General features: G+C 41.2%; 2 protein-coding genes across 2 annotated transcripts; both read right to left on the reverse strand.

Annotated features, from left to right (window-relative positions):
• Positions 1-309: 309 nt before the first annotated feature.
• polr3h (polymerase (RNA) III (DNA directed) polypeptide H) lies at positions 310-5,672 on the reverse strand. Its single transcript, XM_069149569.1, has 6 exons — positions 5,307-5,672; positions 4,156-4,252; positions 3,212-3,298; positions 2,700-2,763; positions 2,341-2,575; positions 310-1,098 (listed from the first exon to the last, which is right to left on the reverse strand). Exons 1-6 carry the CDS (start codon positions 5,415-5,417, stop codon positions 1,048-1,050), a joined length of 645 nt encoding a protein of 214 aa, XP_069005670.1. The 5' UTR covers positions 5,418-5,672; the 3' UTR covers positions 310-1,047.
• A 927-nt stretch (positions 5,673-6,599) lies between these two features.
• Positions 6,600-22,838, reverse strand: LOC138198254 (aconitate hydratase, mitochondrial-like). The gene is made up of 18 exons (XM_069149570.1): positions 22,784-22,838; positions 20,737-20,879; positions 19,876-20,134; positions 19,176-19,268; positions 18,666-18,824; positions 18,413-18,563; positions 18,185-18,289; positions 18,003-18,094; positions 16,995-17,100; positions 16,495-16,652; positions 16,248-16,321; positions 15,486-15,597; positions 15,053-15,235; positions 14,791-14,886; positions 11,494-11,685; positions 10,214-10,346; positions 9,826-9,947; positions 6,600-9,697 (listed from the first exon to the last, which is right to left on the reverse strand). The coding sequence occupies exons 1-18, from the start codon at positions 22,817-22,819 to the stop codon at positions 9,566-9,568; spliced, it is 2,346 nt and encodes a 781-aa protein (XP_069005671.1). The 5' UTR covers positions 22,820-22,838; the 3' UTR covers positions 6,600-9,565.
• Positions 22,839-23,472: the final 634 nt, after the last annotated feature.

A 23,472-nucleotide genomic window follows, 5' to 3' on the forward strand; every position in this document is an offset into this window, starting at 1 on the left:
AGCAGATCACATGCAAACAATCTCTTTCTGCTGATAAAAACTCAACTGTCTGTCCCTGTTTGGTAGCAGACAACCGAGACAAACAACCGGCCATGCAGTCATCACATTTAAACTCAAGTTTGTGTGTGTGTGTGTGTGTGTGTGTGTGTGTAATCGACATCAGGAGTGCAGAGGCCAGATCTGTTGGAAACATGCAGTGCTGTCCTTCACTGCCCCTCAAACTGTAGGATTTAAAAGGCTGGTCACTAATCCTTTTTTGATATACTTGCTATAATCACACAAAACGACAAATTCACAGATCACAAGCACTCACTCTGATGATACACCTTTTTACTGGGAGACAAAACAGGAAGAAAAAAAAAACCACAATGCTGATAAATAAACTGAGTAAGTGTGCACAAGAACCTGGGATGGATTAATAACTCAAATAAAAAGGCAATATTTTAGAAATTTTGCTCCCATTGAGAGTATCATATTTTATTGTTGCTGATATTTCAAACTTGATGTCAGTAGATCTCATCCCACACATCAGTTTATATCAACAGAAATGTCTCCCAGCCTTATTTTACCTTTAAACTCAAAGTGGGCACAACATGTATCCATCCCTGACAAATGATGCAGAGTCAGCCAAGCTTTAAATAGCTACTACCGTTACATCCTACTTTGAACCAGCAGACTATATTTTGTGACTTGTGTCCAAGTGCTGACATTATCGTTCAAAATATCGCTGATATGATTATTGTTTCATTTTGAAATGAAGGTAAAAATCACTGAAAATATATGTCCATCGACCTTTCTGTTATTAAATACATAGTGAATCTTACATGTAAACATGAAGCTGGTATGTTTCGGTCACTACTTACAACCAGTCTCAGTGTGACAGATTTTACATCAGTGACTTCTACACCAACAGTATCTTCATACAGATCGCCTGACAGACTGCTTGTCTTCTGGTTCTGGGTCTTCTGGCGACCGTTCCTTATTCAAATTAGCCACGACGGTCGATCTGTAAACAGTCATCAAATACTCTGTTCTTCCTCTGCAGCGCTAACTGTTCCACCACGACAGCAGCCCCAGCCCTGGTTCACAAATGGTCCCCTGAAACAAAAGCACAGAGGGTCAGAGTGGACGTGAAGCTGGATGCTGGTCGTCCTTATTAAGTCACTGCACAGCCACGGTGCACATGGCTGCATGACCTCCACTGCTGGGTTAACTCAGGACAACTTCCAAATCTGCTGAACCGCAGAGTAAGAACCACGTCCCACCAGCTCTTATAAAATCACCAGTTTATTAAAAAAAAAAATAAGGACACAAAGTCAAATCAATGCAAAGCTTTCACATAGAGCTCCTTTGACGAACCGTGCTGGCCTCCAACGCAACGGAGAACTGGAGAATCCAAAACAGGCCACAGTCATTATATTTGCTGGCCCAGTGGAGCTGCATGTCTCTGGTCTGAGATTACTGACCCCAACAACAGTTCATGCCTTGGATCTCTATGCTGTCCTGTCTCACCCCAACCGGTCGAGGCAGACGGCCGCCCACCTCGGAGCCTGCTGCTATCAGAGCTTTCTGTTAAAAGGGAGTTCTTCATTCATCATTCAAGTCATTTTAACAGGCACTTGAATAACATGTACAAGATGTACTGATTTTTGCAAATATATTTTTGGCATTTCAGCTCATTGATTTCTTCACACCTATGGTTAGCGTGTACCTGTACTGACACATCTGGGATAAGTTACCATCACCTGTTAAAGCTCTTCCACGACACTACAGAGCACTCTTGTCAGAAGTTGATGGAAAAATACATCTTCCTACGCTTCCTAAATTAATAAATGACCAAATGAAAAATGTTGGTGTCATTTGTTTAATTGAGTTCTCTTGATCTACCTTCATTTTTATTCAGAAATATAAACAGCACAAAAGGGTTTAACTTGTTTGAAACTTTATAATATCAGCATTGGTATCGGCCCCAAAAATTCTGTACCTATTTGTAATTATTTCTTCCAGTGTCGGAGGTAAACTGAAGCGATGATTACCACATTTACAGTGAAAACTGTGCAACTTTGAACAACACAAAGTGAAAACTGATGGAATCAGTGCACTGGATCAATGTTATATAGTGCAGATGAGTCCTATGAAATCTGAGAAAACTCAAATCTGGAAAAGCTTTCATAAGTGCAGCTTGGTGAACACGTTCAGTCTGAAACGTGTGCTTTGAAAGGAGGATGCCTCTAAACTGGGAGTCAGCTGTAAGTTAAACATTAAATTAGAGACACAGTTTCTATTTGAGCTGATTTCCTGGTGATACAAAAGTGCGTTAGTGATATGTTGCCTTCTTACAATCAGAGTGTACGGCGCCTCCTTCTTCGCCCCGCTGTCTTCTGTCGGCGGTGCCGTCGGCTGTCCCGGCTGTGCTGGCGTGTCGGTCGCTGCAGCGGCCGGGCCCGTCGGCGACGTGTCCACGAAGACCTCATCTGTCACCCGGAAACGGATCTCCTCCCCTTGGTCCACGTACAGGTCGTGGGCGCCCTCGTCCGTCTCGTACTCCCAAAGCCAAACTTGCTCTGCTTCGTCACTAAAGCCGCAGCTAAGGAAGGCTCCACTTAAACTAGTCACCGTCAACACAAAATAACACATCAGGCAAAACTGCTCTTAAGTTAAAAATCACAGCACTTCATTTACATTTGAGGTCAGGATACAATTTTGCAGGCTGTTGAAGCGACTCCGGTGGGATGAGAATGTCATCGAAGAAACCCATCGTCACTGTGAAGCAGGAAGTTTAGTGTTCACAGAGGTTCATGGTCTGGTGCAGGTGAAAGCAGGAACCTTCAGGATGCAGTTCTATGATTCTAAGGCTAATTCAGAAAGTGATTGATAGTCACTTATCAAACATTTATTTAAATACAAATATTCAAAGTTATTATTTAAGTTATTTTTAAGAAAAGATTTCCAACATTATTTGCAGTCTTTCTCCATATTACGCTAAATTCAATATCTTTTGGACCACTGGTCAAACAAAATCAAGACATTTGAAGTAGTAACATTCAGCTCTGGGAAACTACAATGTTATTTTTCACAACTAACTGTTTAATTGAGAAAGACTATCAAAATCAATCACTGAGAATATTTTTCTGTTGCCATTTCCTTTTCAACTATTGGTACAAACGTGCACATACATTTGTGGAGACCGCATGCTAAAACGTTAACTTACCGTGAACTCCCTCCTGACTGCAGTACTTGATCTTGCCGACGAGGATCTCATCGAGGAAAGGGTGAAAAACGACGTACCTGAAATGAACTGACACAAAGACCAAAGAAAGACGGGATCAAATCGGGGGCGTCGCAGTTATCTGAGGATAAATCCACACTAACACGTTTTCATTTCAAACCGAAATTTGAAAGCAAAAACGCTCTCCGTCAATACACACTTTTCTTTAACGTTCAGAACTAAACTCTGTCCGTTCTCACGTGCTAAGACCTGAACGGTGATGGCTTTACAGACGCAGCTGAAACAGCTTGTTGTCCAAATGTTATACAGCTCGACCGCTACCTTCACTTCCGTACACTCATGGGGACCCTCTGAGCCCACTGAGGTCGATCGTTCCAGCAGGCGCTGGTTCTTTAGCCCGGCTCCACCAGATTATTGCCCACAGCTTCAGTATGCATCGCTGTGATTATAGTCCGAAAACCCGGTTCTCATTAAGGTTCACTTAAACACTGTGAAGGACGGACTAGTCAGTGCCCAGTGGAGGTGGTTCAGTGCGATGACGTTCTTGTGGCACATATGGTGATCAATACCGATTGGTTAAAGGCTGTTCCCATCATTTCAAAATGAACCCGAGGTCTTCACCCGATAGGATGCAGTGAGTCAGCAGAGACAGCAAGGTCAGTAACGCCTGGAATTTGTTATCCATGTTATAACCGTTCACAGTCAAGGCTATTGTGGTTTGTTTGTGGGGCGTGACGAATCAGGGATAAGGGTTTAACTTGTGGGAGATCAGGAGGAGTGACATGGAAAAAAAAAAACTGTGAGAAGTTTTGCAAAAATAAAAAGTGCTTCATTGACCGCCGTCATGACCATAAACAAACAATGACCTGATGCATGAATAACTGCTTTAAGACTATGTCACAGGTATTTCTTCCTCATCACCCAACCTTTGGTGTGCGAGGCTCCGTCCCCTGGGAATATATAGGAGTCCTCCAGTTTAGTGATGTCATACAAGCAGATGCAGAGGCCCACGTTGTAAACCACCTGAGGAGAGGAGAGCAGGTCACAGTTCTGCATACAAACACATGCTTTCAGTTAGTGCCTATTAACGCAGATTTATATATTTTCAGTGATGTCTTTCTGTAGTTTTGACTTTTAAGCTAAAAAGAGATCAAGTCAAAGAAAGTGAAACTGATGCAGTGAAGCACACAGGAAATATAGTGGGGTTTTTTGGACAATTTTAGTATAAAGTAAAGAATGAGTAATGCATTTATATAATTTCATTGATACAACATATTTCAGAAATGATATAAAAACTCTGTCATCCATAATGACGACATGAAAATTTTATTATGGACATTTTTGGCTAATTTATTCCAAATCAAAACTGGAAATTTGTCTTTTGTAAAAGTATTCAGGTCCTTAATTCAGCACCTTGCAGAAGCACCTGTGGCAGAGACTGCAGCTTCAAGTCTTCTCTGGTGAATCTCTACAAGGTCTGCACACCTGAATCTGGACAGTTCATTTTAATCTGCATTTACTTGTCATTATGGATTATTGAGTGGGAAAAAAAACATGGAAGTTATATTCATGCATAACAAAACAAAGAGGGCAAAAAAATTAAGACTTTCTGAATCCACAGCGTGTTTAAAATCTGTCCTCGTAATATTGCGATCCACTTTCTACAGTGTGATCTACCTGCTGTTATTTTTGACTACTTCATGAACATGACATCTATCTATGTATGCCCCATCCTGGAGGAGGGGGAATCTTCTTCCCTTTTTGGGGGAGGGAGGGAGTGAGGGAGAGCTTTTCCCTCTCCAAAACAAGGCTCTGAGGATGGAGGGTGTTGGACTGTTTCATCAAACACATGGGATGATTTATAAAAGGACTTTTAACTCGAGTACCCCATTCAATCGGATGAATTTCAACTCTTAATCTGAAAAAGCTGCGTTTCTCATGCAGAAGTGAGAAGTGTGAGTAAATACAAGTTGTGATGCTAAACCTGGTTTGGCTTTTACTTTACTCTAAAAGACCTGAAGTCAACTTGAGAAGTGTAGCAGACGATGGTTTGTGGAGCAGGCGAAGTGTGTTTCACCTTGTTGGCCAGTTTCTTGTTGAGCTCCTCAGCGATGGCCTCGTTCAGCTTTCTCTGGAAGTTCCACGGAGGGATCCGGACAGTGTCGACCATCTCTACCAGCACGAACATGATGCAGTCTGCAGTCTGCACACACACACACACACACACACACACACTCCTATACACACACACACACCGAGCAGCTGTCGGCGGGACGAGCCGCTGATTTAACCGGGCAACATTTCCTGCTCTTCTTCTCTAAAGTTGACCACCAAACATCAGGAGCAGGTCACATTCCAGCTGCAACGCAAATCATCTACAGTTTCAAACACAGAAAACGTCCGTGACGTCTCCACGTGAATAGTTACGGCAGTGCGCTTTTACGACACGTCGCAAAACTTAAAGAAACAGTACACGTTTTAAAGTCTTTGTTTACAATGACGTCACTCCCATGTTTGCTATAGTTCCACAATATCAATAGACATTAAGACTATATATAATTATTTACCTTATCAGCCATCCATCGCATGCACACATACATTTTTGTTTGTTTTACAAAGTTCCCACAAGTTATTAGTGTTTAATAATTGTCATGGACGAAATAATTAAATCACATTTTGCCTAAACCTCTCCAAGACACAGTGCCCATAGACATGCAGTATATTTGGATGTGCACTGTGCTCTTAAGTTCCTCCACATAATTCACTTTAGTACTAAACATTAAAAGGAGTTACTCATTCATCAGTGACCTTTTCTAAAGCCAGCGTTCATCGCTCTCACTGTGCCCTTCACAGCACTCTGTTGTAAACACGAGACAGATTTAAAACACAAGTTCATAAATATGAAGATATACTGACTAAAAACTATGACTATATTGTCACTCTGTGACTACAATAATTGTGCCTGGTACTGTGATGTACATGGTTAGCAGACAGTGTATATTGCCCCGTGCTCGTAAAACAAGTTTGTCCATTTGAACTGCAAAGATCAGACATTTTAAATATATTTAAATTGAATCTATTCATACAGAAGCATCCACAGGAATTTAATATACAGACATCAGTACGTGCAAGTAGGTTATTATTTCAGAATCTGGGTTTTGAAAGTGCCAGTAGATAACAAGACTATAGACTGTATATAATGAACACTGTTGAATAAACAGAAGAATATTATTGGCTGAACGGGAATAAATGTGATGTCATCAGTGTCAGATAATGTAAGTCAACAGACTTTATAGTAGCTCTTTAAATAAGTCCAGTTCTTCCTCATCTTATCTTGATAGATACAAATGAAAACACAAAAACATTCCCATTAGAATTTTATCTTTATTATTTTACTATTCATATTGTCAATGTCAACATCTTTTTTTAAATTAAGCAAGCTATAAATGTGCAGGTGTCTACGTTTACAAAATCAAGTTTCAATGCTAAAACAGGAGTGTGAGGAGAATCACAACTATGAAATAACATCTGTTTATATTTCATTTACTGCATCTGAACAAATGAAGCATGTCAAAGAACCGATTCTGAACACATCAGCAGGGAGGGAGTCCGACCAAACAGAGCACACCCGAGTACAAAATGACACAACGGGCACGCCACCACACGCTGCCTTCATAAACAACACCTGGTTTGTCACTTTACAGTAGCGCTTTTAAAACTCAAAGGTTGAACCAGTGAACAACAAAGCATCATCTTTTGTTTTAAATGTGCAGAAGAAAAATGAAAGAGGATGATCAAATAAATCAGTATGTTCCCAAGATGTTTTAAAAACATTGTGAACGCTGGTGAATTATGGAGGAAATCAACTTTGCATGTAATTCAATAATTATGGTCATAGTGATGATAATTTAAAATTAAATTAAATTAAATTAAATTAAATTAAATTAAATTAAAAAAGTGCTTACGTGGCCGTTTTTAAAGCATTAAGCAGTGGAGTGTAGGAACAGTAAATCCCATATGGAGTCATTTATACCCAAAAGGTCCCTAAAGTTGGGCTGCTGCAGTTTCAAAATCCTCTCAACAATTTCAAGAAAACTACAAAATTAAGAAAATACACAAAGTCTTCTTCCTAAAACAGGTCCCGTTTCACTCTCAAAGCCAAGCAGTAACAGACGGCTTCACTCTGATATCTGCACTTTATTTTAACACACAAACCCCGAGTCAGCTGGTCTGTGACACTGATGCATGGAAATGCAGTTGAATAAAGTTCACAGAGGGCACTCTGTGTTACAAGAGGTCACACCCTGAGTTAGACAGGCAGCATACAGTATATTACTCACTCTCTTCATTTATATATATATATATATATATTATCATAATAATATAATGTGGAATATTTATATGAATATATGGTCATTTATTTTGTTATGTACAAAGGGCATTTACATTTACATTTACAAACTGGTCCAAACTCAGGGCTTCACCTCAGGAACTGTGTTGAATTTAGAGACTTTCTGCATCATGTGTAAATCCCATATAAAACTCAGCAGAAATTAGCTTCCGCATCCCTCAGAAACATGAACCCCAAACTGTTTCAGTGGTGCCCACTTAGTTCAAATCATGGCAAGACTCTAAATGATAACACAAATCTTCTTGGATATACGTCTAAAAACTGGAATATTAACGGTGAATATTAGAAGTTGTGCGTCTGTCTTACAGGGTCACGTGCACACTGAAGAGGAAAATGTTTGCAGAAGAAAAATACTGCATGAAGAAAAACACCTAAAACTACTTTCCTAACTCTACAAAGTGCTAGTGTACAGGCATCTGGACACTAGGTTGTGCGTTTGTTAGCGAAGGCAGCAGGCCTTCCCATACTATGGAGTACTGAAACTCAACCTGGAAAAACATTCAGTTCAAACACCCTGTCATCTCCCAATTATACAGCAACACGAGGAAGTTTCACACACTGACAGGTCCAGATGATAACGAGGGCGAACTGAAAACACAATAACATAAGGTGTGAACTGGACGGTCACCTGATCTGAGACGCTACAGAGGATTTAATAAAAACAGGATATCTACGACATAAAAGTAGAACTTTCTCTGGACATTTCCTGTGTTTATGTACTACACTGAGCCAAGTCTGAGCCGACCTGGTGACAATAAAGGAGAGGCAGCATGAGCGAAGAGAGACAGACAAACACCCGTTAACCTGATAAAAACAATCATGCATCAGACACACACTCACAGGACAAAACTCAGATGGAAAGAAAAAACACAGATTAACACCACAGCAGAGTGTGTTGTGTCTGTGTTGCTGTCCCAGTTGGAGAGGGACAACCACACAGGACAGTTTTAACACGGCGGAGTGTTAGATTGTGCAAAAACACCGTATGAGTGAGCGAACATAAGAAGAGCAGCAGGAAGTGTGAAGAGATTCATGTGTTCGCCTACATCTGAAATGAAAAGTGGAACGGCATCAGCATGAATATAGAAACTCTCAAACTGAGTGAGAGCAGGGTGACAGAACAAGGGCTGATGGGAGTTTTTCACCAATTCTGTTTCCAGTCAATGAGTGAGCCTGGTAATGGCATCAGAAAGCAACAGAGGGCGAGTTGGTGGGTTCATTTGGTGTAAGATGTTCATCAGGTTGTTGTGTTGTTTCCCTTGAAACTGACTGAAGGCAAACATTACAAATGAGGGATGAAGGAGAATTTTCTGGTCTTGGAGAAGATTCTGCAGTTAGATACTATCTGTATCGAACTTTATTAATTCTGGGTTTGTGTAGATGTGATCCAGTGTAGGTGATAGTCAACGAGGGTGTTTTTCTTCTTTGGTGAAACTGTTTAATAAAACACTTCCGGTTCAGTGGGAAAGATGAGCATCTGTGTGTGATACTGAATGAACAAATGTGATGTTAAATTGCCGGTATGAGCGCCGCTGCCCGTAGCAGAGACACACTACCTTCAGTTATGTGCGCTTGTTAGAGTGCATCTGCCTGTCGATCATGAGTGCTTTCACAGTAAACCCTGTCTCTGCATGTACAGTAAGTGCTCGTTTGTGTGCGCTTTTCATCTGTGCAGCGACCTTGTGTGTGTGTGTGTGTGTGTGTGTGTGTGTGTGTGTGTGTGTGTGTGTGTGTGTGTGTGTGTGTGTGTGTGTGTGTTCTGTCTTTCACTGACTGCATCTGTCCCTGAACCACGTCTGGTCCGTTCACATGGTCTCTCCCTCTTTGCAAAGCCCCTCTCTAGGTCCACATCTCTCCATCTCTGAACCCACACGAAGGCCCCCTAAACGGCCCCCAACAGACCCCGCCACCCTCCTCTTCACCAGTTACTGGAGCTCCTTCATCCTGTTGAGGGCGGAGCCAGCCTTGAACCACTCGATCTGTGTCTCATTGAAGGTGTGGTTCAGAGAGATGGACTCCTGGCTGCCGTCGCCGTGTTTGATCACTGCTGTCAGGGGCTAGAGGAAGACGGAGGATGCAAAGAAGGTCATGTGTCAATAATTTATGCAGCCTTCCTTCAACACAACGTAAAGAAAACCAGGCTGTCCTTTGGATCAATGTTTCATTAGTGCGGGACTTTGCTCACCTTGCCGGGGGCTAAGGATGTCAGGCCAGTGATTGAAATCTTGTCATCGGGGCGAATTTTGTCATAGTCGTGGGGTTCAGCGAAAGTCAGAGGCAGCAGGCCCTGCTTCTTCAGGTTAGTCTCTGTGTGGATGAAAAGTGGTAGAAAAATGAGAGGGAGCAACAACATACGGACTCGTACCTCCATCAGGTAACCGGAGAAGAGCTCTCTGCCTGACAGGAGCAGATCTGTTACACAGAAATACAGGCTCATGTTTCCCTGTCTCCTCCTCCTCCTTTCATAAAGAAAATGAATTCAGTTAGACTGTAGGGATATTAAAACTGCATATGGCTCAAGGGAAGACAGAATATCTGGAAAATGTGAGAGATTTATTTGCCATGAAACCGACCGTGGATTCTGGCAAAACTCTTGACGATGATGGCGCGTCCTCCGAGGTGTCGCGGCTCCAGGGCAGCGTGCTCTCTGCTGGATCCCTCGCCGTAGTTCTCATCTCCAACCACCACCCAGTTCACGCCACCGGCCTGGATTACACAACGGAAAAAGATCAAAGGAAAATTAAACTACCCCTCCTCTTAAAATCCTGGTGACAAAATTTACCAGTTGTTCGCTGGAAAAATATGCAAGACAAATACAAATTTCACCTTTTTCTTTTAGTTTAAGAGCGCTAACAGCTTCATGTAAAAAAAAATAATTGAAAAAGATCCCCAGCTAATTTAAAATAAATCGTTCTACTGTTAGAAAAATCCTCTACGACTGGTGCAGATTTCAAACGACGGACAGTTTGCCCAGCAAATTCATCTCAAGAGCAGGCAGTTTAATGTGAAAAGGAGTCGCAAAAAGTGTCATTACAGGGCCTGTAGGTACAACTCACAGCTGTTGGTGTCAAAGTGCATAATGCAGATATTGCTTTAAATTCAACGAGGCGTTTTCATGAGAAGAACATCATACCAGTTGTGAGGCACGGTGGTGGTAGTGTTATGGTTTGACGCTGCTTTGACGCCTCAAATAATGAGCAGCTTGCAGTCCCTGATTGCTGACAACTGACACTGACAACTATGGATTGTGAATCATATCAAAGAGCGCTTGAAAGAAATGTGAGGCCATCAGTCTGAAATCTGAAGGTGAACTGGAAGTGAACCTTTCAACAGAATAATGATCCGCAGCAGACAGCAAATCCACCAAAGAATAGCTAAAAAGAAGAAATGGAGGGTTACGGGTGGCCTCAAAGCCCAGATCTGAATACCACTGAACTGTTGTGGGGGGAAATTCTCAAACGTCTTGAACTGAAAGAAGTTTGCAACGGGAGTGGTCAAAAATTTCAGCGAGCTTATGTCAGAGACTGTAGGAAATTTAGTAAATCTCATAAAAGTGGTTATTTCTGCTGAAGGGGGCAATACTTGCTGCTGCGGCCAAGGATGTACTTACTTTTTGAACAGAAGAATATTGTATCTATTGAAATTCTTCCTGAATAACTGATTCATTGATTGAGTTCAAATGTACCACCTTCATTAATTTAATGTTTACTTGTCCAAATATGTATAAAAAAATAAAATAATTCCATGTAATGTTCTTATTTTGTCACATGACAATATGTGAGCCATTCAAATCCGTGTATCACCCAGACCTTGAATAACAAATGATCTGCTGCCACCGTCCCGTCGAGCTCACCTTGTAGTTGCGGGCCACATCTGGAACTCCTCCGTACTCTCCTGTCAGCTGGTTCTTCACCTTGTTGACGGCGTCGTTCTCAATGTTGATGGCACCAATCAGCAGATTGTTGGAGATGTTGTCAAGGTGACCGCGGAACTTCAGCCACGGCCCGGCGGCACTGATGTGGTCAGTGGTGCACTTTCCCTTCACCTGCAGCAGCAGAGGCAAAGAGAGCGGCAAGAGTAGGGAAGACATGCAGACGACAGGGAAATCGGAGGGAATCGAGTCATTAAAATTCAGAAACAATAAACCTTTTCAAAGAATTCTTTTCACTGTTAATATCGTCATTCTTAATTATTCCTGTTATTCATTTAAAGGATGTAACTGTTTAGTTTGTTAACAAATTCAAAACTGAGATCAAAACTGATGATTCGTTTTACAATCTTTTTTACTTGTCGGGCTTCTCTCTTGGCCCTGAAGCCCAATCTTTTCAATCTAAGACAAAAACCTTAAAACCAGTTTTTACTTTTAAATACGCTAAAACAGCTGCTTACTGTGGCTTCAGTTAAACAGGAGTAAATAACTGGAGGTTAATATATGTTGGTGTCTCCTTTCAGCCATGGATGAATATATATTTAGTTATTAAGTGAGTATTTATGTATGCAGGATACAGCTTGTGTGACTCAAAATAAAGAAGTAAAATAAGTTGTCATGCTCATGGCTATGAAGGAACATGTCGGCTAGTGCAACAGAGTGGTTAAAAAAATGTGTTTTCAAATGTGTTTGGACAACAAAGGAGCTTTATGGTACAGAGGAACACACTATATCAGGCTGTTACAGACAAACCCAATGTTCGTCTGACTCACTGGATGGAGGATTTAGATTTGAACCTGTAAGTGGTTGACTATGTCAGTCCGCATTCCTGCCTTTTTTCTGAGTCTTACTTTTTTCAGAATCACTGTCACAACAGGAAACAACAACAACAACTTCACAGCAGCAACCTACACATTACAAATGGCAAGTCTTTACGAATATTTGGATCATACAAAAAGGCAGGGCTGCTTGTGTTTTTATGAAAAATATGAATAAGCCACAGCCTTTTTTCCTCCTATCATGTGAATGATATTTGGGTACAGTTAGATGATTTAGCAGCACTGGCACTGCACAGAGCTGCCTACGAGAGACTAATTCATTGTGAGGTTTGGTCTTTTCATGGGATTTGCTGACAATAAGAAAAACATGACTTGGCCAAGGTAAGAAGAAGCATTTCATAATTTATGTATTTCATAGAGTGCTGAAAAGTAGCTGGTGCACTGCACAGGCTGAGCGGTATACAAATAAAGCTGAGTCGAACTCTGTCGCCATCATGTTCTTCTGTCACCACCTGACGGTAAACAATGGCCAGTTTAAGAGCAGAAAACCTCTGAGCACCGTCCAACACACCCAGACACTCTTCAGTTTCAGGGGAGGATATGTGTCTTTCAGGTCTTTGTGTTGAAAAGTCACGTCTCTCTGCTACACAATCCCCAGAAGCCAGGAGTACTGCATACCACTGTCCCTACCTCGTCTCCTCTGCAGCAAAAAACTGCAATATGTGGGCCGTCTCCTCACGCTGGCTTAGAGGAAGCTTACGACAGCTGTATAACATCAGGGAAGCACAACTTAATACCACTACCAGCAAACATGTTCTCATCCAGCAAGTCCATCACCTGAACTCACAGCTGCTCAGATAAATGAGGACTGTTAAAGTCAAATGGAGATTTCGGTACATTTTAAACACTCCACTCCACGAGTTCAAGCGGACATCTGTAGAGCCAACATTAACAACAAGGATTGTTAGTGCTCCTCCCTGATTCCACATTTAAAATGTAGATGGCAACAACTTAGAACTCATCCTCGCTTCTATTTCAATTACAATATCCTGAAAACACTCTCAGCAAACGGAAAACCACTTTCAGACTGCAGACATGTGAATGACGCAGGTTTTACTGAAACGCTGTTGGACCCATTCATGAGACAGCTGCCAGCATGCCTCTCACTGTCAACAGTCTGCAGTGATAGACCTCAGAAGTACATTGAATAATCATACATTTCCATTTCACCTCTCTGTCGGCATAAATGCATGCTGCCTGTCCCTAGATGACCACACGTGAGAGACGGCAGGAGCTGTGACATCATCTGCAACACGGAGGTCACTCATTGCAAGTTTATCGACCTTTATTGTTGAAAGTTTGGTATACAGTGTACCTTCACTACTGGTCCCACAATCACAAACATAATCCTACGACCAACTGAGGCTGTGGCTCAGTCGGTAGAGTGGGATGCACACTAATCAGAAGGTTGGGGGGTTCGATCCCCAGCTCCTCCTGTCCACATGCCTAAGTGTCCTTGAGCAAGACACTCAACCCTAAAATTGCTCCGGATGGTGTACCATCGGTGTGGTGTAAGTCGCTTTGGATAAAAGTGTCAGCTAAATGTAATGTAATGTAACTTGTCGAATAAACACCCTGCTCACACCACCAAATTTCAAAGTTATTGAATGTTAGTCCCTCCTGCAAATGGAAATACCCATGAATTACCTTACAAAAGGCATGTTTTATTTGTATCAACACATGAAGTGCTAAAACACACGTCACTCACCCAAACTCAGAGTTAATGTTGTTAAAACCAGTAACAGGACTCCAGGTCCCTCATCGAAACATCAGAAGAATAAAAACACTCAACAACCCAAACAATACATCAACACATACCAGTCTCAGAGCTTCCCCTAGAGCTGCCAACCCAAGTGAGTCTCACCACGTTCCTGCACTTTCACAGTATAAACATATGCACAATACAATCAGCTTTTTACACAACATCCAAACCTCAGCCAGGCCGCCACCAGACAGCTACTCGCTGCCCATAATATCACCCACCTCAAGGCAGTCAGCGTCCAGCCGGCGTGAATCCCCCAAACAGAGCTCGGCACTACTTATGACGTCAACACCAGCACAGCCTCCTACTGGAACACACAGTGCATCTAAACATACAGCGCAGCTCAACATAACGCTCAGTGGTTGCACCTTACAGTCACTACACTCACAGTAACCTTTAAAAATGTCAGCAAATACAGCCTATTGTGACTTGGGATTATTAGCAGGCATGTAAAACTCAGATCAATCTGACTGTATTGTCTCCCTGCTGGTTCTTTTGCTCACTCAGTGACAACAACCTTTTTAAAAGATACTTTTTAAGACTGCGATTCATGCAGTTTGAGTTATATCCTCCTCCCTCTGCTGCTCATCCACCGCAACTCTCCTTCCATTTCCTGCTCACCTTGATGAGGACCTTCATGTCCTCCAGGTCTTTTCCATGCCACTTGTCGAATGGCTCCAGCAGCTGCAGACGGTTACTGGAGGGGCTTACATCTACCTGCAAAACATCAATTCAGGGTGAGACGTTAGGCTTCTTCAGTGTGTATTTCTAAAAGAAAGTGAGTCATACAACTTCAAGATTAAACACACAAACAACAACAAAAAAAACAATTTTCTCATTAGCACTGCTGAAATTGGATCCCGTATGTGAAAAGAGAAATCACCCTGACTGAGGTGCCCTCAGTGGGGGGGTGCTGGTAGGTGTCCTGGCCCGGGTCGAAGTCTCTGGAGGGCAGCTCGTCACCGGTGGGCGGCTCCAGCTTGAACTTCTCTCCATTGGGAGCAGTCAGGTAGTCGGTCTCAGGGTTGAAGTTGAGGGTCCCGGCAAGGGCCATCGCAGTGACAATCTGCATAACAGGCCAACAGAAAGAGTAAATACCATTTAGATCTCCATGTTAAACATTAGGAGTCAGAGGATATGCAGACATAAAAGCGACAAAGACAAACAGAATTGAGGATTTTATAGTAAAGTCCTCCACTGATACACGCTCACTATGGTGTGTATAGGAGATACTGTGATTCGTGTATTGAAGTCGGTGTAATTTGGAATCTTTGGTCTTGTATTTTGCTTGACATTTAGCCTGCGGTACTTCTTACCTCAGGAGAGGTGACAAAAGCATGAGTAGCTGGGTTAGCATCATTCCTGCCAGTGAAGTTCCTGTTGAAAGATGTGACGATAGTATTCTTCTCTCCTTTTTTCACATCATTCCTGTAGAGTCAAAACACAGAGAGCGGTTTAATTAATGCAAATCTAAAGCCAAGCTTGTGGTCCTCAGTGGCTGCAACGCTCATTACATCGAACAATATGTAAATGTTTGAATGTAATGAGGTCGTGAAAATTTGTTTTATAGTTATATATTATATTTATTGTTTATTCTATGGAAAGCATTATTGTGCTCAACAAATTTCAAAGTAATTTGAATGAGATTGCATGTGAATCTGTCATTTTGCTCTATGATTGGTGCAAGCAAAGATGATCAGTCCATAATGGGAGGATTTCTGGCAACAATTTATCAGACTCTTTATGCTGATATTTCTTGTGTGAAGTTGGAAAATGTGTTTCAGTTGGAGTAAAAGAGAAAGTCTGACTATAAATAATAACATACTTCCTCTGGGACAAAAAATGTCCCCCTACTTTTAATGCAAATTCAGTCATTACTTTTGAAAGAACATTTTAATGAGACACTTTTCAAGTTGTTTAAGAAATCAAACACTGGCCACCAAAAATACTCTCGTAAAATCAAAATGTCAGCTGGCAAGCAGCTGTTGAGTTATTTCACCCAAGTGTTTGCAAATCACACTAATCAGCTGCTGGTGGTACATTTAGGATAAAATGTCTCGAACAAATGAGGCGCATACCTGTCCCACTGTCCGATGCAGGGTCCACAAGCATTGGCGAGCACGATACCGCCAACATCACTCAGGATCTTGGCCTGAAAGAGGGACAACGTGAATTTTAAGAGATTATTTTCAACAACTTTCTCAGGCACACACCTGCACAAAATTCAAATGGAAAATAAAACCCTGAGAAAAGACGTGGACAAACTGCCAAAACGCTGTGGGTGCTTCCTAACTTCCAGTCTGTGTTAAAGAGATTCTCACTCACATATCCATCTCTTTCGATGGTGGCGCGGATTTGTTCTGATCCAGGGGTAACGGTGAACTGGGCCTTGCACTTCAGACCTTTATCCAGAGCCTGCTTGGCCAGAGAGGCCGCTCTGCCCATGTCCTCGTAGCTTGAGTTGGTGCAGCTGCCGATCAGACCTGTTTGTGTGTTTGTAAGAGGAGAACTGAAGTGAGGGAGAGTACAAGTTACAGTTCATTCATTTTTAATAACACAACTCGCATATGAAATGAGAAAAGTTTCATCAAAGAGAAGACACAAAAGTCAAGCAAGTCTTGAGAATCACACTAATTCTCATCCTATCAGTGACCGGGATCATATTCCATTCAGTGCTCAGGGTCGCCAGCGACATGATGATGTGATCTGATCTGGTCAATAATACAGTGAGTAGGAACAAAGCAAGAAATATCTAATTTCAATGGACAAAGCATTACAAATATTTAAAAACTGTAAGGTAATACATCTGTGTGACAAATACTGACCCACTTTAACCTCCAGTGGCCAGCCGCTCTTCTTAGCTATGGCCCCGATGTCAGACACAAGGTGGGCCAGGTCGGGGGTGAACGGTCCGTTGATGTGGGGCTTCAACTGTTACACATGGAGGCAGATTAAATGGAACGAAGCACAAAAAAAACAGGTTTAGCCGTCATGAAAAAAACATACAAGAAAAAAAAAACACAAGAAAAAAAACAAGAAAAAAACACTGAATTTGAGGTGATGATGACTTTATACTCGTAACATTATCTGCCCATGTAGTGAGATAACTAGATTTTACTTGACAAGAAATGTAAAATAAGCTGGTTCCAGTCTAGAAATAAGAAAAACTAATAAGAAATAGGTAAACAATGATGGTTTTTAGATCAAATTGATCGAGATGAGACTTCCTGTACATTAGGTATATAAATAAGGCCAAGGAAGAAGAGAATAAACTAATAATTTAAAAGGAGTAGTAGAAGTAGTTAATTGAAATAAGGTGGCCAAATTTTGAAATAGGAAGACCAAGGGCCCCCCCCCCCCCCCCACACACACACACACACACACATACATCACATCACATCACATCACATCTGAGTCACAGCCACCACAGAAGTCAAGTTACATTTATTGCCAACTGAATGTAGTCTTGAAGTCTACATCTGATCTAATAATTCTAGTTTCAAGTCATGCTGCTTAAAAGAAAGCTTTTATAGCTTTGAACCGGATATTTTACAGACATGTTTAATGTATCTACTTAATTTAAATAAAGACAAAGATGCTTAAAGATGTAGGAAAGGCAAGTGATATTTACTTGAATGAAGTCAAATGACCTGCCTGAAAAAGAACAAGATGATCTATTTACACTAAAAAGATCTAGATTTGTTGAATATATATGTTGGCATATTTATGCAACTGGATGACACAAGGTAGCAGCAGCTTTTACGCAACATACACATGAAGAAAATTTGGCTCTTCGGTGATTCCTAATGATATCTGTACATGTCTTAACTCACCTCGCTCAGGTTGATCTCAACGAGCTGGTCGTATTCACAGCCCTTATCTGGGACCAAGTCATCTTGGAACTCATCGGCCACAGAGGCAATCTCTGAGGGAGGAGTGACCAAGAAACACGCAGGTAAGAGGCAGTGAATAAACAGGAAATATAGAGACAGACAGTAAGAGACATCAGACGGACCTCCACGACCAGTTTTCTCCAGGTACGTCTTCATACGGTGGTTGTAAGGGAAAATAGATGTAGTGGCTCCAATCTCAGCGCCCATGTTACAGATAGTGGCCATTCCTGAAATGTGTCATTTTAACAAAAGAGTAAATTTAAAACCAAAAACCATCATATAATCATGCAAAATATGGTATATGGATGTGTCATTCTTCTTTCATTACTTGTGGTGTATCTCATCCTTACCAGTGCAGGATATTGAGTCAACTCCAGGTCCATGATACTCCACAATGGCCCCCGTGCCACCTTTCACAGTCAGGATGCCGGCCACCTTCAGGATGACGTCTTTCGGAGAAGTCCAGCCAGACAGGGTTCCCGTCAACCTCACGCCTATCACCTGAGGGAAAAAGACAAAGGCTTGAACAAACTGGAAAACAAAACAGAGGCAGTCATAATTTAATGAATCAAATACATTTACAGGATACCAGATGGAACTCACTTTGGGGCACTTGAGCTCCCAAGGGATTCCAGCCATGACATCCACAGCGTCAGCTCCGCCCACTCCAATACAGATGGAGCCCAGGCCACCACCATTGGGCGTGTGGGAGTCCGTACCAATGAGCATCACTCCAGGATAGGCATAATTCTCCAGGATGATCTGCCCAAGGAAAAGGACATTTGTAGTCAGTCACACTCTTCATACATTTCAAAGAATTGCCTTTTTTGGAACAAGATGTAACATTAACTGCTCGTGCAAAAACACCCTCTAATAGCTGCATGCTGATTCACAGCAGACGGTAGTTAATGTGCAAGTTCACAAACAATAATTTATTAAAGATCCCCTGCAGATGTTTTACGAGACATAAAAAATACCCTGGTGTTAATATTAATTTGAGTCTTTCCTGTTTTTTCCCCAAAAACATCAAAAGTTACTTGTGAAATAAGCAAAACATATTTTTGAGCCGTATAAAAGACACTTATTGCATCATAATAAATTAGTGTGCTGTACCTGATGGATGATTCCTGAGCCTGGTTTCCAGAAGCCAACTCCATATTTTGCTCCAGCAGTTGCCAGAAAGTTGTACACCTCCTCGTTCATGTCCTGTGTTAAGAGTAATTTGAGAATAGTTGAGGCTTCTCCTGAAGACAAATCACTTTCACCGTAAAAGAACAAACTTGTCTGTCGCACTTGATACTAATGCTGTTATTCATTTTGGCCTCCAGGCATGTGGAGAGCCCAATAATTTGATCAGACCATCAGATGTTGAACCAGACATTGGTACATATTGTACTGCGTCCATAGAGAAATCTCTGCTGACTGAGAACCAAATGCTCTCCAAGCAATCCCGTGATGTTCTTCCATGTGTCTGACTTTACCTCAACGATAAAACAAAATAAACCAAATTATAAATTGTAACAGCTTAGTTCCAGACGATATGTGATACTCTTGGTTCAAAATAATAAATGTGTGTTAAAATGCAACTGCAGTGCAAAATCATCAGCGAAAATACAAATGTGGGTTTTTTGTTGTATTCACTGATGAACCGTCGTGATAGACTGAGCAGAAAGCCAGGAGGGCAACTTCGAGAGCAGCACTGGTGGCTTGCCAACAGTGGATAGACAGATAGACAGATATATGTGGGACAGATAGACAGATATAAATACACAGATTGACATACTCCATCTATTTTCCCTGTGTAAATCCTCACCTTGGCCCTCTGCAGGTCCTCAGCCCCTCCGATCTGAGCCTCGATCAGGTGATCACAGTGGATGGTGGAGGGCACCGCAACCTTGGGCAGACCGCTGCTGATGAACTGAAGCATTGCCATCTGAGCTGTGGCATCCTGCATGGCCACGCGGTCGGGACGCAGGCGCAGGTAAGTGCGGCCGCGGTCGATCTCCTGCCCTGCCGGATCATCCAGGTGACCGTAGACAATCTTCTCCGACAGAGTGAGAGGCCGGTTGAGCCTGGTGAGGTGGATTGTTAGAAAAGCAGGGTTAACATTACACCGTGTGTTAGACACTGGATGTTAATAGCAGCGGATACAGGTTTTCCCTCCTGCCGTTTCCATTTGATGAACAGTGTACGTGCTTGCTACCAGTTAAACATCTGAATCTCGCGCTTCCATTTGATCCATTTGGTCCAATAAATCTAATTTCTAATATCTATACAAGCAAGTCCAGCTGTCTTCAGATAGATGATGACCTCGATGACTGTGAATCTTCAAAAACTTCCATACCAATATTCTTGCAACTACATCGCTTTGCGTCACACTTTTGGAAAATACTTTATTCACCTACTGACAAGTCCTGAACATTAGAAGTAACTCTCATTACAGCCAACACTTGTTACTTTAACAGCCATTTAACAGATAGACAATGAGGTCCGCTCAGTAAGAGGGGGACACCAAGTCATCCAAGGTTAGCTGCTGGAACTCACTGGCCCTGACACGTCAATACTGTAAATGTCACAAGGTTTACTGTGTTAAACATCACACGTTCCTCATGAACCAAACTGGAATCGACAAGGACTCTGTGCATGTGTGTTACTGAGAAATTACACTGCTGACCTCTTGCGTACAATGCTGATGTTCTCGTGCATCTTCTCATAATTAATGCTGGAGCCGGGCTCGAAGCGGCTCATGGGCACCTTGTCCTTGACGCTGATGGCTCTAAAGAATTGAAACCGTCTCACCCCGGTTCCAAGGGCCAGCTGGACCAGAGGAAACAGAGGATGATTCAGAGAATCTCACCATAAACATGGGTTATTGTACAGCTTAGGAGCAGCACATAAAGTTTAAAGTTAGATAATAACTATGTTAAGGAAAGAGAGGCAATTCAATCATGAAGGGCTTGGGAACACATGACCTGGGACTAAAGCAGGCTAGTTAAAACATTATCTTTCATGAGGAGCAGCAGCAGTAAAAGTGCAGCTGACAGAAAGACAAAAGAAGAACCCTCTTTTCTGGTCGCAGGCGTCACAATCACTAACTTTAAATCAGAACGATGACTTCATAGTAGAAATATCTCCTGAATTAGCATTGGACCTAAACAAATGACATACATAATATAAAGGCTACAAATAATGCATTAAAATTCTGTCAGAAACTCAATATGTGACTGATGTGAAACTTTAGTCACTCAGTACACTGCTTTGTGTTTTTAAAGTTTTTTTGTTTATTTTTGTGAAGGTATTTAGCCACTGCCAGCAAAGTAAACTGTTATAGGACTTTTTTGTTTGCAAACCAATTTGCTTGATTCAGTTTCTAGAAAAAAAACATGCGTATTGACATGTTGCACTTGGATCATCTTCTGTGATCAAATGATTAACATGATAGCTGGTGTACACATTAAAGTGAACCATTGGTTTATGTGCCAATTGTATGAAAGACCAGCAACAACACACCAACATCAGTGGAAAAGTTGCTTGAAAACTTTATTCTTACAGCTAAAAAAAAAAAAAAACTTTTAGTGATGAAAAAATGACCTGTATGACATTACTTTGGTCGTAATTAAGTATTTCGTCAACAGAAATAGATGATATGATATATAGATGATGAGATATTGAAACAGTATTGTATGGATGACTGTTGGTGCTTTCACAAAATATTTACACAATGAAATTTTTTTATATAATTAATCATCAGTGATGCAGATTAAATGACTTAAGTGGGAAAAAGTCATTAGTAGAACAGATACAAAAGTCTGGTAAGTTCAAAAGATTACATCAAGAACTTCTGTTGATAGTTTAAAAAAAAACCAGCTCAAAACTGTTTTTTTATAATCTTGATTTTGAGTAATTTGTTTTCATCTTTTTTTTTTAACATTAATGTTTTTATTTGAAACTTCTATTTACCATTACAAGAGTTTTATTTATTTTTTTTATCCCAAGACTGTTTTTAATCATTGCTAACTTGGTTTGGTAACTATTTTATCTTATTAAATACGTTGTTGTTGTTTTTTTGCCTGTAAGAAACCATGAGCTGCATTTTACGTAAAAAAAAAAAATTACAGTAGAAATGAATCTAGTCTTCTTGATGTAATATCGATATACTGCACCATAAATTCACTTGATTAAAAAAAAAATGACATCATGCCATCATTCATCAAATTAATGCGTCTTTTAGGAAACAAAAGCTTCTCGAAAGCTCTGTGTTGATCTAAAAAAAAGAAGATATATTATTACGTTTGATCAACATGCAGCAGAGGACAGAAACACGCAGCTGTCACGAGTGACCGGCAACAAAGTGCGCAATAAGAAAACTCCGTAACCTTGCGATCACCTTGTGAACACCAGGATGTCTAGGCCCGTTTACAGACAATATAGTTGACTAAACTTGATTAAACGTTGAACTATAAATCTTTAATGTCGGCTGCTGTTAGATGAAACGTTGTTTTGAGTCGTTACAGCGCGTCGCCGTCAGGAGTCAAACGGGGACACACGGTGACCTGACGGGCGGCGCCAAGTGCGCACTTCTCCTCTGCGCTTATCCGCTGCGGGTCAGCAATAAAGCGAACGCGGCTGCACCACACGGCGGAGGTCTCGGTTGTCCCGTGTGTACTGGACGTTAGCGGGGCTCTCACCGGCTCTGTAAAAGTGAAATACCGTTATCTTACCCGCAGTCTGGTGACAGTCAAGCAATACGACGCCATTTTGTATTTTGTTATCTCAAGATGACTGTCGCCCTGATGTGACGTCACCCGCTGAAGCAGCCAGGAGTCCGTTTGAAGTCGATTTAAAAAAAAATTAAAAAATTAAAAATAAAATATATATATAAACAAAAACAAAAAAACATATTTTTGTTCATGTTGCATATTAATGTTCTTTCCATTCTTCTATTAACTCCATTGACACTGTTGTCTGTGTTCTTGGTTGTTTGTATATAATATATATAGATATATACTGTACTGTATATACTGTGCATTTTATATTTTTACTGCTATTTTACTGCTATTTTATTGCTTTCTATTATTCTATTATTATCTATTGCTTCCTGTATGCTGCTGTAGCGAAAAAAAAATTCCCCTCGGGGATTAATAAAGTAACTACCTAACCTAACCTAACCTAACCTAACCTTGAGAGGAGGTTACTCCTTTGCTATTAACTTAACACCTTGAGATACTTTAGCTATATATTAGGCTATAATTTCCTCACATGAATAGCCTTAACTTGGAATGATCAACTGCTGATTGACTGCTTCATTTTAATCAAATGGTTTCATTTTCTGCTGCTCCACTATGTTACAGAGAAAAATCTTTTACTTTACTCTAAAATGTATAATGGCTTTCAAAACATAGAAAATATG

Source organism: Embiotoca jacksoni, unplaced genomic scaffold (genome assembly GCF_022577435.1).
Source record: "Embiotoca jacksoni isolate LCO1_2020_lvr unplaced genomic scaffold, fEmbJac1.0.p SCAF_15, whole genome shotgun sequence".
Taxonomy (NCBI): Eukaryota; Metazoa; Chordata; class Actinopteri; family Embiotocidae; genus Embiotoca; species Embiotoca jacksoni.